Source organism: Anolis carolinensis, unplaced genomic scaffold (genome assembly GCF_035594765.1).
Source record: "Anolis carolinensis isolate JA03-04 unplaced genomic scaffold, rAnoCar3.1.pri scaffold_7, whole genome shotgun sequence".
Classification (NCBI taxonomy): Eukaryota; Metazoa; Chordata; class Lepidosauria; order Squamata; family Dactyloidae; genus Anolis; species Anolis carolinensis.
In genome coordinates, this window is record NW_026943818.1 from 22,731,441 (window position 1) to 22,749,640 (window position 18,200).

At 42.4% G+C, this 18,200-nt stretch overlaps 1 protein-coding gene across 3 annotated transcripts in view; it reads right to left on the minus strand.

Moving 5' to 3' along the window:
* Positions 1-18,200, minus strand: part of doc2b (double C2 domain beta) — a 153,294-nt gene that overhangs the window by 47,065 nt on the left and 88,029 nt on the right. For all 3 annotated transcript variants that reach the window (XM_062958948.1, XM_062958947.1, XM_062958949.1), the window contains one exon: positions 13,705-13,814. In XM_062958948.1, coding sequence (XP_062815018.1) covers positions 13,705-13,814 — 110 coding nt within the window. The remainder of the gene's footprint in view (positions 1-13,704; positions 13,815-18,200) is intronic.

Sequence of the window (18,200 nt, forward strand, 5' to 3'; positions counted from 1 at the left end):
GGGACTCTGGAGTGTGAGAATGGGCAATCTCCAGGTGCCAGGACTCTAAGAATGATTTATAACACTGTTATGCACTGTATTGTATTCCGAACAATAAAGTCGTATGGTATCTTCATTCATTGTGTGTCTGTCAGAGTATTTGCAGCGCAGCAGTAGTTGGATGGAAGCAGTGGAACCAAGAGACACTCAGAGACGTTGGTAAAACTATTTACAAAGTTTGACTGTATGCAGCAGTAATCAACACAAACAGACTTGCAGACAACAGACGAACACAGGACTGCTCTGTTCTCCAACAGAACTTGACTCGAACTCTAGGCAGACAGAACTCAACTCAACAGAACTGAACTGATGCAATCGTTATGCACAAACACTTGTGTCTGGATACTCCCTAGTTCCAGCCACACATAGCTTCTTGGCAATTAACTCTTTCCACATTATGGTACATTCTGGATGATGCAATCAGTTGCAATACAAGCATGGCACAAATTGCATTTAAACACTCTCTTTAAACACTTTTTTGTTCTTGTTTTCTTGCGCTTTTACTCCATTGTAATTTTTTTTCTGTAATTTTTTATTATTATTATTATTATTATTATTATTATTATTATTATTTTCTCTTCCTCTTATATGTTTTTTCCTTTTCCCTTTTTCTTTTTTTTCTCTTTCCAACTTTTATGTTCATACTAAAATTACAAATAAAATATTAAAAAAAAAAAAAAGAAGACTAACCCACAGCAACACAGCTGGAGCTGAGAAGCCTTACAATCTGTTCGGAATCCATTACTCTCTCTAGCTTCTGCCTACACCAACATGGAGGGAGGAGAGAGAGAGAACCAACTCGAAGATATTTCGGGGGAAGAAGCAACCTCCGAAGGAGGAGAGATGGCAGAATCTCATACTCCCTTGAGTGCAGCCACACACCCCCCTCCCCCGAACCATGACCAGCCGCTGGAGGGTCACACCAGCTTGGCCAGGGAAGACCCAAAGATTTGTGTAATGAGAGTGTTTAAATGTAATTTGTGCCATGCTTGTATTGCAGTCAGATCGCATCATCCAGAGTATGTAATAGTGTGTAAAGAGTTAATCACTAATGATTAACTCGATGGATTGTCACCTTGACGTGGTGAGGGGGCTTGCGTGTTCCAATGAACCTGCGGGCACAACCACGGGAGTTACACACTCCCAGGAGTGCCACAGGGGAGGATCCAGACCAAGAACAATCCAAAGACCCAAAGACCTCAACGGCGGAGCAGGCGGAGGATAACATGGTACATGTTACAATGGCTGTGAAGGCAAGAAGAAGGCTGCAACAGACTGAGAAGCCACTCTCGTTGTGTTAACCACACCACTGCTGGGACCTCAATCTGTGAAGACTGTGTGTCGATCGGCCATACACCGCCCTCCACATATTAAAAAAAATCATGCACAGGCATCTTCCAAGAAATGGAGGACCATCATCCTCCAACTACAAGGAATCGCCTAAGTAAGTAATCACTAATGAGCTATGATGACCTTGGTGTGTGTGGCTGGAACTAGGGAGGATCCAGACACAAGAGTATTTGCATATCTATTGCATCAGTTCAGTCTGTCTTGAGTTCAAGTCGGTTTTGAGATCTGTTGGAGAACAGATCAGTCCTGTGTTTGTTTGTTGTCTGCAAGAGTCTGTTTGTGCTGTTTACTGCTCCATTCAGTAAAGCTTTGTATATTGCTTTTACTGACGCCTCGAAGTGTTGCTTCATTCTGTGCTCCATTGCTTTTCATACTACTATCGCTGCGCTGCAGTACTCTGACAGAGGTGCCGCACAGTGAATCGCAGCGCTCTCTGGGCCATCCTCCAAAAAATCGGGTGTCCTGACAAATTTGTGAACTTCCTGCGGCTCCTTCATGATGACATGACGGCAACAGTCTTGGACAGCAACGGCTCCCAAAGTGATCCATTGAAGGTGGAATCAGGTGTCAAGCAGGGGTGTGTTATTGCCCCCACCTTGTTTTACATCTGCATTGCTATGATATTTCACCTTGTTGATGGGAAGCTTCCCACTGGAGTGGAAATCATCTATTGGACAGATGGCAAGCTATTTAACCTCAGCAGACTAAGAGCCACAACCAAGGTCACCACAACATCTGTTATAGAACTCCAATATGCCAATGACAACTTAGTCTGTGCGCACTCAGAAGACTACCTACAAGCCACTCTAAACACCTTCACAGAAGCATACGAGAAGCTCGGCCTCTCACTGAACATCGAGAAAACCAAAGTGCTCTTCCAACAGGCACCAGCTAATCCCTCTGCAATACCAAGAATACAGCTTAATGGTGTCACATTAGAAAACGTTGACCAATTCCGCTACCTTGGCAGCCACCTCTCCACAAAAGTCAACATCGACACTGAAATACAACACCGCCTGAGCTCTGCGAGTGCAGGATTTTTCCGTATGAAGCAGAGAGTGTTTGATGACCGGGACATCCACAGAGAGACCAAGGTGCTTGTTTATGAAGCCATTCCCCTCCCAACCCTTCTCTACGCCTGCGAAACGTGGACAGTCTACAGATGACACTGAAATACAACACCGCCTGAGCTCTGCGAGCGCAGCATTTTTCCGTATGAAGCAGAGAGTGTTTGATGACCGGGACATCCACAGAGAGACCAAGGTCCTTGTTTATAAAGCCATTCCCCTCCCAACCCTTCTCTACGCCTGCGAAATGTGGACAGTCTACAGACGACACTGAAATACAACACCGCCTGAGCTCTGCAAGCGCAGCATTTTTCCGTATGAAGCAGAGTGTGTTTGATGACCGGGACATCCACAGAGAGACCAAGGTCCTTGTTTATAAAGCCATTCCCCTCCCAACCCTTCTCTACGCCTGCGAAACGTGGACAGTCTACAGACGACACTGAAATACAACACCGCCTGAGCTCTGCGAGCGCAGCATTTTTCCGTATGAAGCAGAGAGTGTTTGATGACCGGGACATCCGTAGAGAGACCAAGGTCCTTGTTTATAAAGCCATTCCCCTCCCAACCCTTCTCTACGCCTGCGAAACGTGGACAGTCTACAGACGACACTGAAATACAACACCGCCTGAGCTCTGCGAGCGCAGCATTTTTCCGTATGAAGCAGAGAGTGTTTGATGACCGGGACATCCGTAGAGAGACCAAGGTCCTTGTTTATAAAGCCATTCCCCTCCCAACCCTTCTCTACGCCTGCGAAACGTGGACAGTCTACAGACGACACTGAAATACAACACCGCCTGAGCTCTGCGAGCGCAGCATTTTTCCGTATGAAGCAGAGAGTGTTTGATGACCGGGACATCCGTAGAGAGACCAAGGTCCTTGTTTATAAAGCCATTCCCCTCCCAACCCTTCTCTACGCCTGCGAAACGTGGACTGTCTACAAACATCACACCAAACTCCATCAGTGTTGCCTCAGAAAAATCCTGCAAATCTCTTGGGAAGACAGGCGGACAAATGTCAGTGTGCTGGAAGAAGCAAAGACCACCAGCATTGAAGCAATGCTCCTACGCCATCAACTCCGCTGGACTGGCCACGTTGTCCGAATGCCCGATCACCATCTCCCAAAGCAGTTACTCTACTCCAGGGGTCCCCAAACTTTTTAAGCCGAGGGCCGGTCCACAATCCTTCAGACTGTTGAGGGGCCGGATTATCATTTGAAAAAAAAAATACAAATTCCGATGCACACTGGACATGTCTTATTTGTAGTGCAAAAACAACAACAACAAGAAGAACAATGAAAGAACAATACAATATTTAAAAATAAAAACAATTTTAACCAACATATATTTATCAGGATTTCAATGGGAAGTGTAGTCCTGCTTCTGGCCAATGAGATAGTCAAGTTAATTAGGGTTGTTGTTGTTGTTGTTGTTGTTGTGTGCCTTCAAGTCATTTCAGACTTTGGGCGAGTCTAAGTCTAAAATTTATTTATTTATTATTTATTTATTTACTGCATTTATTTACTACATTTGTATCACACCCTTCTCACCCCAAAGGGGACTCAGAGTGGCTTACAAATTATATGTACATACAATATATTATATTACTAGCTGTGCCCGGCCACGCGTTGCTGTGGCAAAGTGGTGGTGGTATTGGTTAAAAATTGTTGTGTAATTTTTATTTGACGTTATTTGCCATTTTTTATGAATTTTATTGTAAGTTATATTTTTATTTATTATATTTTATTATTTTCTTGTATTATTTTTAGTTGTTTTCTGTTATTATAGTATTTTATTGTATTAATTTTTAGTGTTTATTATTATTTTTTATTGGGTTGCTAGGAGACCAAGTTGGAGGAGCTTAGCCTTCTAACTGGCAGCAATTGGATAAAAGCAATTATTCCTCTCTCTCTCTCTCTAATTAGGACTTTATTTTCCTTTTCTTTTTGTTGTATCAACCTAGAGGCGTGGATGATGGGTTGTGTTGTCAAATTTCGAGGTTGGGGGGCCAGTAGTTTTGTTGTTTTCTGGGTCGCCATGATGCCATCACTCTTTTATATATATAGATTAGCATAGCAAAATATTAGCATTATATATTATTATATTGAACTATACCACTATACTGTAATATTATTAGTAATATAGAATATATAATATATGTAATATATAATATATAATATATTATAATATATAATATATAATATATAATATATATATATAATATATAACATATAATATATGTAATATAGAATATATAATTAATATAATTATATGGTATTATTATTAGTGTTATATTGTACTACATTATAATATTATTATCAATATTATATGTATATACATGATGCCATCACTCTTTTATATATATAGATTAGCATAGCAAAATATTAGCATTATATATTATTATATTGAACTATACCACTATACTGTAATATTATTAGTAGTATAGAATATATAATATATGTAATATATAATATATAATATATTATAATATATAATATATAATATATATATAATATATAATATATAATATATAATATATGTAATATAGAATATATAATTAATATAATTATATGGTATTATTATTAGTGTCATATTGTACTACATTATAATATTATTATCAATATTATATGTATATACATGATGCCATCACTCTTTTATATATATAGATTAGCATAGCAAAATATTAGCATTATATATTATTATATTGAACTATACCACTATACTGTAATATTATTAGTAATATAGAATATATAATATATGTAATATATAATATATAATATATTATAATATATAATATATAATATATATATATAATATAATATATAATATATGCAATATAGAATATATAATTAATATAATTATATGGTATTATTATTAGTGTCATATTGTACTACATTATAATATTATTATCAATATTATATGTATATACATGATGCCATCACTCTTTTATATATATAGATTAGCATAGCAAAATATTAGCATTATATATTATTATATTGAACTATACCACTATACTGTAATATTATTAGTAATATAGAATATATAATATATGTAATATATAATATATAATATATTATAATATATAATATATAATATATATATATATATAATATAATATATAATATATGCAATATAGAATATATAATTAATATAATTATATGGTATTATTATTAGTGTTATATTGTACTACATTATAATATTATTATCAATATTATATGTATATACAATATATTATATTATAAAACTGAGGGCGGGGGCCAGGTAAATGACCTCGGAGGGCCGCATCTTAGTTTGGGGACCCCTGCTCTACTCCGAACTCAAGAACAGGAAACGTAATGTTGGTGGGCAGGAAAAGAGATTTAAAGATGGGCTCAAAGCCAACCTTAAAAACTGTGGCATAGCTAAACCAGATTGTCTCTCAGGGGAAGTTTCTACCCCTGAATTGGTTTCCTTCCGTTTCTGAATCTGCTTCTCTATAGCAAGACTTTTTTAGCCCCGCGACCTGTTCGTGTTGTCAGCTTATCTTTACATGCTCCGTAATTTCAAATATTGTCAGTCTATGTCCTATAATTGAAGCCTCCGTCTTTATCTCTACATACATGTTGTCATTCTTCTTTGTTGGATGTAGACTAATATCGGTTTCCAGTCTGTACATCTCTTAGGCACTCCTTGGTGTTTTGTTATTATATATGTTAGCCTATCCATATTTTTAATTTCCATTAATTTAAGTAACCATTGATCTGCGTCCGGTATTTCCTCCTGTCTCCAATACTTTGCATATGTGATCCTTGCTGCCGTAGTCATATAATTAATCAACAGTTCCTCATTTTCTGTTAGCTTCAGTTCCGTGATACAGTAGAGTCTCACTTATCCAACACTCGCTTATCCAACATTCTGGATTATCCAACGCATTTTTGGAGTCAATGTTTTCAATAAATCGTGATATTTTGGTGCTAAATTCATAAATACAGTAATTACTACATAGCATTACTGCGTATTGAACTACTTTTTCTGCCAAATTTGTTGTCTAACATGATGTTTTGGTGCTTCATTCGTAAAATCATAACCTAATTTGATGTTTAATAGGCTTTTCCTTAATGCCTCCTTATTATCCAACATATTCGCTTATCCAATATTCTGGATTATCCAACGCATTTTTGGAGTCAATGTTTTCAATAAATCGTGATATTTTGGTGCTAAATTCATAAATACAGTAATTACTACATAGCATTACTGCGTATTGAACTACTTTTTCTGCCAAATTTGTTGTCTAACATGATGTTTTGGTGCTTCATTCGTAAAATCATAACCTAATTTGATGTTTAATAGGCTTTTCCTTAATGCCTCCTTATTATCCAACAAATTCGCTTATCCAACATTCTGCCGGCCCGTTTATGTTGGATAAGTGAGACTCTACTGTACCTAGAAGGAAAAGTTCTGGTTTGAATTGGTAGTTAGTTTTTAAGATTTTAAGCCAAGCCAGACATATGCGTGTGTTTTTTTTTTTGGTGTATTTGTGTGTATTTTATCCTATTTTTAATGTCTCTTTTTTTTCCCTATTAAATCACTACCCTCACATCTCCTCCCCTACTATCCAATCTCCCAATTTCCTACTTTCCTATAACCAAAATGTTCCCCCACTTTTATTGTTATTTTATGAAATCTAAATAAAAGCTTAAAAAAAAAACTGTGGCATAGACACTGAGAACTGGGAAGCCCTTGAGCGCTCCAATTGGAGGTCAGCTGTGACCAGCAGTGCTGCGGAGTTCGAAGAGGCACGAACGGAGGGCTTAAGGGAGAAACGTGCCAAGAGGAAGGAGCGTCAAGCCAACCCTGACCATCCATCCACACATCAGTCCTAATAATACATGTTCCCAATCGCGCCACCCCACCAACTCCCAATTATTTTACCTGACCGGGGTGAGGTGAGGAATTTCACAAGAGGATTTGTCACGGAGTCGCCTGCTTGTCAAAATATACAGGCGCAGAGTTTGCAAATCTATCAGGAGGTGAAAGTTCCCGGTTTTGGCTCAGGGATGTTGCCTTAAATATGAGCGTGCGCATCCTGAATTAACGGTGCAAAGTGAGAGAACATCGCACTTTTATTCAAAGTGTTTATGATTATGCAAAATGCTCATCGGTAATTTCTGGAAGATTTTGTTCACCTCCATTGTAGCCATGGTTTGTGATGATGGGAGTAACTAGGGAATGTGAGTGATACCAGGCAAAAGTTTCCCCTGACATTAAGTCCAGTCGTGTCCGACTCTGGGGGTTGGTGCTCATTTTCATTTCTAAGCCGAAGAGCCGGCGTTGTCCATAGACACCTCCAAGGTCATGTGGCCATTGGCATGACTGCATGGAGCGCCATTACCTTCCCTATTGATCTACTCACATTGGCATGTTTTCGAACTGTTAGGCTGGCAGAAACTGGAGCTAACATCGGGTGCTCACTCCGCTCCCCGGGTTTGAACCTGGGACCTTTCGGTCTGCAGGTTCAGCAGCTCAGCGCTTTAACACACTGCACCACTGGAGGTTCCAACATTCCCTTTCCACCGAAGTTGTACCTATTGATCTACTCACTTTTGCATGTTTTCAAACTGTTATGATGGCAGAAGCTGGAGCTAACAGCGGGCACTCACTCCGATCCCCGGGTTTGAACCTGGGACCTTTCGGTCTGCAAGTTCAGCAGCTCAATACTGAGCCACCGGAGGCTCCGACATTCCCTTCCCACCGAAGTTGTACCTATTGATCTACTCACTTTTGCATGTTTTCAAACTGTTATGATGGCAGAAGCTGGAGCTAACAGCGGGCACTCACTCCGATCCCCAGGTTTGAACCTGGGACCTTTCGGTCTGCAAGTTCAGCAGCTCAATACTGAGCCACCGGAGGCTCCGACATTCCCTTCCCACTGAAGCTGTACCTATTGATCTACTCACATTTGCATGTTTTCGAACTACTAGCTTGGCAGAAGCTGGAGCTAACATCAGGCACTCACTCCGCTCTCGGGGTTTGAACCTGGGACCTTTTGGTCTGTAAGTTCAGCAGCTCAGCGCTTTAACACACTGCGCCACTGGAGGCTCCAACATTACCTTCCCACTGAAGCTGTACCTATTGATCTACTCACATTTGCATGTTTTCGAACTACTAGCTTGGCAGAAGCTGGAGCTAACATCAGGCGCTCACTCCGCTCTCGGGATTTGAACCTGGGACCTTTCAGTCTGTAAGTTCAGCAGCTCAGCGCTTTAACACACTGCGCCACTGGAGGCTCCAACATTACCTTCCCACTGAAGCTGTACCTATTGATCTACTCACATTGGCATGTTTTCGAACTGCTAGCTTGGCAGAAGCTGGAGCTAACAGCGGGCGCTCACTCGGCTCCCCGAGTTTGAACCTGGGACCTTTCAGTCTGCAAGTTCAGCAGCTCAGCGCTTTAACACACTGCGCCACTGGAGGCTCCAACTTTACCTTCCCACTGAAGCTGTACCTATTGCTCTACTCACATTTGCATGTTTTCAAACTGCTAGCTTGGCAGAAGCTGTGATAAGCTAGTGCATATCTAGTATTAGTATTCAAAAGCAGAAGGGAATATGGAGCAACAATGAGAAAGCAATTTCAAGCCTTCCAACAAATTTCCAGCATTAATTCACCAAGATCAAGTATGACAATCCACAAGAAAACACTGGAATGGGAGCGTCTGCACTTAATCATACCTATTAATCGCACAAAGTAGTGTGTTTTTCCAATTCAGCATCCCAAAAAACAATAAAATATTTGAGAGAGTGGGACTTGCTCTAGATTTCCCAGTAGGTTCACATCTAGGGATTCGAACCGTGGTCTCTACAATCATAGTCAAACATTCATTCTACATTGTTATTGTTTTGTATTTGATATTTCTGTGAGCCGCCCTGAGTCCCCTTCGAGGGAGATGGTGGCAGGATACTAATAAACTTATTATTATTATTATTATTATTATTATTATTATTATTATTATTATTATTATTATTATTTTATTATGACACAGCAAACAAGACAGATATGCTGGATTTCGTTTCACAAAATCACAAGTCAAACACTTCCCAAGTGTCTAGGACTGTGTGATGTATTTTCGGATGATGCGCACAGATCCCAGCAGGGTGGCCTTTTGCAGTTGGCAGATCGTAATTTTGTCAATGTCTATTGTTTCCAAATGCCGGCTGAGATCTTTTGGCACGGCACCCAGTGTGCCCATCACCACTGGGACCACCTGCACTGGTTTCTGCCAGAGTCTTTGAAGTTTAATCTTGAGGTCCTGATAGCGGTTGAGTTTTTCCTGTTGTTTTTCGTCAATGTGACTGTCATTATTATTATTATTATTATTATTATTATTATTATTATTATTCAGCTCACCATTCTGGCTCTCCATGGGGGACTCAAATAGGATCAATGGCCTGAATATCCCTTCTCCGTACTTGTGAGTGAAGTTTAGGGATTTGGGCAGGCGGAAGTCAAAAAAATATAATGTTTACATGTTCCTTTGTCTGGCTATTTTCTGCTGCTGAACTTTGGATCGATATACAGTAGAGTCTCACTTATCCAAGCTAAACGGGCCGGCAGAATGTTGGATAAGCGAATATCTTGGATAATAAGGAGAAATTAAGGAAAAGCCTATTAAACATCAAAATAGGTTATGATTTTACAAATTAAGCACCAAAACATCATGTTATGCAACAAAATTGACAGAAAAAGTAGTTCAATACGCAGTAATGTTATGTAGTAGTTACTGTATTTACGAATTTAGCACCAAAATATCACGATATAGTGAAAACATTGTCTACAAAAATGCGTTGGATAATCCAGAACCTTGGATAAGTGAGACTCTACTGTATTGATGGAGCACTTGTCTTAGAAGTTCTCCTTTCCGTTCTCGCACTCGCCAACAAGCATTTCAACAAACGAACATACCTGGAGATTATTCCGCAGATACATAAACCCCACTTGCCTAGTTTCCAACAGAGCTCACAACCTCTGAGGATGCCTGCCATAGATGTGGGCGAAACGTCAGAAGAGAATGCTTCTGGAATATGGCTGTATGGCCCACATCTATGGCAGGCATCCTCAGAGGTTGTGAGCTGTGTTGGAAACTAGGCAAGTGGGGTTTATGTATCTGTGGAATAATGTCCAGGTATGTTTGTTTGTTGAAATGCTTGGTCTGTTGGCGAGGGCAAGAACGGGAAGGAGAACTTCGTCGTGTTCAAGTCACGGTGCGCTCCTGGCAAGGCTCTCGTCGCCATAGCAACAGACCAAGGATCCCCGCCGCGTCCCTTCCCGCCCCATGCGGAGAAATGGTGCTCGGGGATCTGCCAATCCCCACCCGGCAAAGGGAGGTGGAGGCTCTCCAGTAACAACAACAACAACAACAACAGTTTGGGAAACACACCTCTGTCACTTGAAGGCCTGGTCCTATGAGAGACAAAGCAAACATTTAGCAGAATGTCGGAATTTCACCATACCTGCAAAAAGGAGGGCCAAAGTTTTTATGATTGAGTCTAACCACTCAATAGATTCCCAACAAGGGGTTATGGGCCCAGCACGCTTCCGCATGGGAATACAGAGAGGATTCCCTCATCTAATTCTATCCTCTACCTAACTGCTCATTGAGGGCTTGAGACTTGTGTAGTCCAGGATGACAACCAACAGTTTGTCCATGTCTAGTGTAGAGTCACAAGATTACTAGCCAGAAATGCCTGACGGGTTTCAGAAGTAACAGATGCCCTTCTGATACAACCTTTGGGCCTCATCCCCAACTTATAAAATTACACAGTGCCTGATGCATTGGATCATCTCTCAACCTGGTCAGGGCTTTTAGAAGCTGAAGTCCAACAAAGCCAGAGGACCACAGTTTGCTTTGGAGCCACTGATCTGGAAGGATGCAGCCTGGTGGCACCTACCAAACTTAGCCAAAGCTGAAACCCCTCAAACTGTCTATCTCAATTCTATTGACCTTGAGAACCCACTTTGTCGGCCCCAAAACTCTGCGATTCAACATGTCACCAGCTGTTCTCCTGAATAGTCATGAGCCAGTTGTGGTGTTCACACTCAATTAGCACCACAAAGGCGAGAAATGTATGCCGGCGCGCCGCAAAGAGGCCTGTGAAAGCAAGAAGTTACACGGCAGCTCTCTGCTCATTATCACCTGATTTATATTTAGAGGAGAAATTGTTACAAAAATGTTATCATCTCAAATGAGGCAAGGATGAGGGTTATAGTAAGCATTCTTCTATTAGTTATTAGGCATGTTGCTAAGTCAATAGGTTAAATGCTGTAGCCCAGACCTTATTGTTCTGCTAGATCAAGGCTGAGCATAGTGCAATTCTTGGATGACATGTGGCTCCTGTTCTGTGACCCCTGAATATTCCTAGTTAAGCATATTTAACTTCGTAGTCAATGTTGAATATAGGTCAAGTATCTCGTATCTTGAAGATATGAGATACTTCTATAGGGCCGGGCTTAACTAGCTGCAGAAAAATCCTGCTGATCGAAAGGTCAGCAGTTTGCAAAAGAAAACACACTGATAAGGGAGGAGAAGAGAGAAATAGATCACATATTGCAAGCAATAGCCTGCAGGGAGGCTTTGCAAAATTAAACACACTGATAAGGTAGAAGAAAGAAATAGATCACATATTGCAAGCAATAGCCTGCAGGGAGGCTTTGGAAAAGTAAACACACTGATAAGGGAGGAGAAGAAAGAAATAGATCACATATTGCAAGCAATAGCCTGCAGGGAGACTTTGGAAAAGTAAACACACTGATAAGGGAGAAGAAGAGAGAAATAGATCACATATTGCAAGCAATAGCCTGCAGGGAGGCTTTGCAAAAGAAAACACACTGACAAGGTAGAAGAATGAAAGAGATCACATATTGCAAGCAATAGCCTGCAGGGAGGCTTTGCAAAAGAAAACACACTGATAAGGGAGGAGAAGAAAGAAATAGATCACATATTGCAAGCAATAGCCTGCAGGGAGGCTTTGCAAAAGAAAACACACTGATGAGGGAGGAGAAGAAAGAAATAAATCACATATTGCAAGCAATAGCCTGCAGGGAGGCTTTGCAAAAGTAAACACACTGATAAGGGAGAAGAAGAGAGAAATAGATCACATATTGCAAGCAATAGCCTGCAGGGAGGCTTTGCAAAAGTAAACACACTGATAAGGGAGAAGAAGAGAGAAATAGATCACATATTGCAAGCAATAGCCTGCAGGGAGGCTTTGCAAAAGTAAACACACTGATAAGGGAGAAGAAGAGAGAAATAGATCACATATTGCAAGCAATAGCCTGCAGGGAGGCTTTGCAAAAGTAAACACACTGATAAGGGAGAAGAAGAGAGACATAGATCACATATTGCAAGCAATAGCCTGCAGGCTCCGTTGTGGCCTTGACCTTGACCCGATTATAAGCCAAGGGAGGCCTTTTCAGCTCATAAATAAGGGCTGAAAAACTCGGCTTATCTTCGAGTATATATCGATAACAAAGCTCTGCATTTGCTGCACACACCCCTGCTATCGTAAATATCCGACATCCTTCCAAACCCCAAGAAACTGCACTCCTGTGATGTCTTCCTTGGTTAGAAGCAAATTAGAAAGAGAGAAGCTTTGGGAAGGAGCGGTGGTTTAATGCCAGCTTTGTCGTTGTCACACACGCTGACACACTCAGCCAGCAGCTGATGGATTATGAACCTTTCAAGGCAATGAAGTGCTCCTAAGACACCTCCCGAGGAAGTCTCCTCCATCCAGAGGGGCTTATGAATCAAGCGGCCCTGGCAGGAGGGATTGCTGATTGATGCCGAGCCCGGAAGCACAAACAAAGAAGAGCCCTCGATAAATAATAACACTTTCTTTTGGATCGGCGGCTGAGAAATGAGGCTTTAATGGCCGTATCAAGGATCTAAATGGAATTCGAAGGAGGAGGAGAGAAAGCAAGAGAGCTGCCGGGAACGGAAAGCACGGAGGGCGACAAGGGCTGTGTCCACAAACAGACTGATCGTCCCAACAAAGGATTCCCCCAGGCAGGCTGTGAAGCTGCAAGGCTATTCAATGCCAATTGCAGCACTCAAACAGATGGGTTCTTTCTCCCACCCTGGACATTATTCCACAGATATATAAATCTCACTGAGACAACTCAATGTATTTCTCGTACTTGAGATCCCATCTTGAGGAAATCCCAAAGGCACGGATTTGAAACAACCCTTCCCTTCGTAGTCCATTCCTCCTACTCACCTGAGTGTTTTCCGGATCATGTCCTCATCCGTGATCCCGTAATACGTGAGGGTTTCGTTCCAAGTAGGATTCAGAGTATTCCTTAAGGTTTTGGTCCGCAGCTTGTTGGCCTGGAGGGTGGAGGATAAAGATGAGAAACAGTTAAAATCACTTGCCAATAACTTACTATAACCCATTGCAATGTGCTTCTATGACTTCGTAGAGCAGGCATGAGCAAACCTGGGCCCTCCAGGTGCTTTGGACTACAACTCCCACAATTCCTAACAGCCGGTAGGCTGTTAGGAATTGTGGGAGTTGCAGTCCAAAGCACCTGGAGGGCCCAAGTTTGCCCATACTTGTCCTAGAGCAACACCGATGCCTACCTCATCCACCCTGGGAAGAGCAAATTTGCTGCACACTGATATAATAATAATCATCATCATCATCATCATCATCATCATCATCATCATCATCATCATCATCCCTGGCAGAATATGTAAAGCAAAGTGAAGAACCTGCTTTGATTGAAGTCAAAAACCAGAAACTCCTCAAAGCACAGCAGACAAAAAATCAGTACAAGAAAACCGCACTACAAACTAGAGCTGACAGCTGGCACAACAAAACATTGCATGAAAAGTTCCTTGACAAAACTGAAGGAAAAGCTGATAAGGAGAAGACCTGGCTCTGGCTCACAAATGGGACACTGAAGAAGGAGGCAGAAGGCCTGATCCTTGCAGCCCAGGAGCAAGACATCAGGACAAAGGCAATCAAGGCCAAGATCGAAAAATCAGCTGATGACCCAAAATGCAGACTGTGCAAGGAAGCTGACGAAACCATTGATCGTATCCTCAGTTGCTGTAAGAAAATTGCACAGACAGACTACAGACAGAGGCACAACTATGTGGCCCAAATGATTCATTGGAACTTATGCCTCAAGTACCACCTGCCAGCAGCAAAGAACTGGTGGGATCACAAACCTGCAAACGTATTGGAGAATGAGCATGCAAAGATACTGTGGGACTTCCGAATCCAGACTGACAAAGTTCTGGAACACAACACACCAGACATCACAGTTGTGGAGAAGAAAAAGGTTTGGATCATTGATGTCGCCATCCCAGGTGACAGTCAAATTGATGAAAAACAACAGGAAAAACTCAACCGCTATCAGGACCTCAAGATTGAACTTCAAAGACTCTGGCAGAAACCAGTGCAGGTGGTCCCAGTGGTGATGGGCACATTGGGTGCCGTGCCAAAGATCTCAGCCGGCATTTGGAAACAATAGACATTGACAAAATTACGATCTGCCAGCTGCAAAAGGCCACCCTACTGGGATCTGCGCGCATCATCCGAAAATACATCACACAGTCCTAGACACTTGGGAAGTGTTCAACTTGTGATTTTGGGATATGAAATCCAGCATATCCATCTTGTTTGCTGTGTCATAATAATAATAAAAATAAAATAATAATAATAATAATAATAATAATAATATACTTTATTTATATTCCGCTCTATCTCCCCGAGAGGACTCAGGGCGGATTACAAAACTCACATTCCATGTTGTTATACAATTAACAAGGTCAGACAACACAAACAGAGGTAAAGGCATTTCCCATTTTATTTCCAGCATCTTGGAGGCTGTGCTTGACTCCAGGTTGTAGTCGCTCCATTTTCCATGCCGAGGAGCTTTTTGTCATCCTTAGACATCCTCCCAATTGATGCCTTTAAGGGCGCCTTTTATTATCTCCCCACTTAAAGCGATACCTATTTGTCTACTTGAGTTTTTGCTTTTGAACTGCTAGGTGGGCAGGGAATGGGCTGACGGACTCCAGGTTGTAGTTGCTCCATTTTCCATGCCGAGGAGCTTTTCGTCGTCTTTAGACATTCTCCCAATTGATGTCCTTAAGGGTGCCTTTTATTATCTCCCCGGTTAAAGCAATACCTATTTATCTACTCGAGTTTTTGCTTTCAAACTGCTAGGTGGGCAGGGAATGGGCTGACGGACTCCAGGTTGTAGTCGCTCCATTTTCCATGCCGAGGAGCTTTTTGTCATCCTTAGACATCCTCCCAATTGATGCCTTTAAGGGCGCCTTTTATTATCTCCCCGGTTAAAGCGATACCTATTTGTCTACTTGAGTTTTTGCTTTCAAACTGCTAGGTGGGCAGGGAATGGGCTAACGGACTCCACGTTGTAGTCACTCCATTTTCCGTGCTGAGGAGCTTTTCGTCGTCCTTAGACGTCCTCCCAATTGATGTCCTTAAGGGCGCCTTTTATTAGCTCCCCGGTTAAAGCGATATCTATTTACCTACTCACGTTTTTGCTTTCTGCTAGGTGGGCAGGGAATGGGCTAACGGCCTTTTGATCGGCAAGATCTTTCTGCAGCTAGTGGTTAATCATGAGTGATGAAGCAAAGGCAACAACTAGGAGTGAAGAGCAGTGGATTCACCACAAGGTAATAAGGTGATAAGATACCCAAGATGCTGAACCTAGTTTGAGCAAGGAGAGCTCCGTCTCCATCCCTTTTGCCGGCTTCCATAAAGTTCAGGCTACAACTTAAAGCCGATGATACCATTCCAGGCTTCCCCTCACAATATATTCGCAATTCACCGCAATGTATTTCTGCTAAAGATGGAAATAATCCATCCTGCTTTCCTCCCAGCAGTGTTGCGAGTGACGGTCCGAAAGAGGCCGTAGAGAAGGCCACTGTCCTTGGCGGCTGACAAATCCCAGGGCTGCTGACCCTGCGAACCCTGTCTCCGCTGAGTTCAACTGGTTGAACGAGATTGGGATCCCATAGGATGCTCGCCGTGGTCCCTTGGGCTTGTTGCCTAGCAACCGGGAGATAGGAAGGAATCTCCCAGTGGCCACTGCTTCAAAGAGCTCCAAGCGGAGGAGCGCAGAAAACCCAAGGGATGCTCATTTTGCACGGTCTCAAACCGGATTAGAATTAGCTCCCAATTTCTGGGGAGAGAGAAAGAGAGGGATGTGGGATAAAGAGGGAGAGACCCTAAAACATCCCCGTAAACCCATTTATTCCCGTGTCTCCCTCAACACCCTCTGTGAAGAAAGAACCCACATTTGAATTCTTTCAGCCTCCCAATGTCCCTGTTTTCAGACACCTTTCCCCAAATGATAAAGAAGTTTGATTTCCTGGGGATCCCTATCCGATCGGGGCCATGATTCTTTACAGCCACATGACGCTTCATGCTCTGCTTGCTGTGAGCTGAATGCTCAACACATGACGCTTCACGCTCTGCTTGCTGTGAGCTGAACGCTCAACACATGACGCTTCACGCTCTGCTTGCTGTGAGCTGAATGCTCAACACATGACACTTCACGCTCTGCTTGCTGTGAGCTGAACGCTCAACACATGACGCTTCATGCTCTGCTTGCTGTGAGCTGAATGCTCAACACATGACGCTTCACGCTCTGCTTGCTGTGAGCTGAATGCTCAACACATGACGCTTCACATTCTGCTTGTTGTGAGCTGAATGCTCAACACATGACGCTTCACGCTCTGCTTGCTGTGAGCTGAATGCTCAACACATGACGCTTCACGCTCTGCTTGCTGTGAGCTGGATGCTCAACACATGATACTTCACGCTCTGCTTGCTGTGAGCTGAATGCTCAACACATGACACTTCACGCTCTGCTTGCTGTGAGCTGAATGCTCAACACATGACACTTCACGCTCTGCTTGTTGTGAGCTGAATGCTCAACACATGACACTTCACGCTCTGCTTGCTGTGAGCTGAATGCTCAACACATGACGCTTCACGCTCTGCTTGCTGTGAACTGAATGCTCAACACATGACACTTCACGCTCTACTTGCTGTGAACTGAATGCTCAACACATGACACTTCACGCTCTGCTTGTTGTGAGCTGAATGCTCAACACATGACGCTTCACGCTCTGCTTGCTGTGAACTGAATGCTCAACACATGACACTTCACGCTCTGCTTGCTGTGAGCTGAACGCTCAACACATGACGCTTCAGGCTCTGCTTGCTGTGAGCTGAATGCTCAACACATGACGCTTCACGCTCTGCTTGCTGTGAGCTGAATGCTCAACACATGACACTTCACATTCTGCTTGTTGTGAGCTGAATGCTCAACACATGACACTTCACACTCTGCTTGCTGTGAGCTGAATGCTCAACACATGACACTTCACGCTCTGCTTGCTGTGAGCTGAACGCTCAACACATGACGCTTCACGCTCTGCTTGCTGTGAACTGAATGCTCAACACATGACACTTCACGCTCTGCTTGCTGTGAGCTGAACGCTCAACACATGACGCTTCATGCTCTGCTTGCTGTGAGCTGAATGCTCAACACATGACGCTTCACGCTCTGCTTGCTGTGAGCTGAATGCTCAACACATGACACTTCACACTCTGCTTGCTGTGAGCTGAATGCTCAACACATGACGCTTCACGCTCTGCTTGCTGTGAGCTGAATGCTCAACACATGACACACTACATGATACTTCACGCTCTGCTTGCTGTGAGCTGAA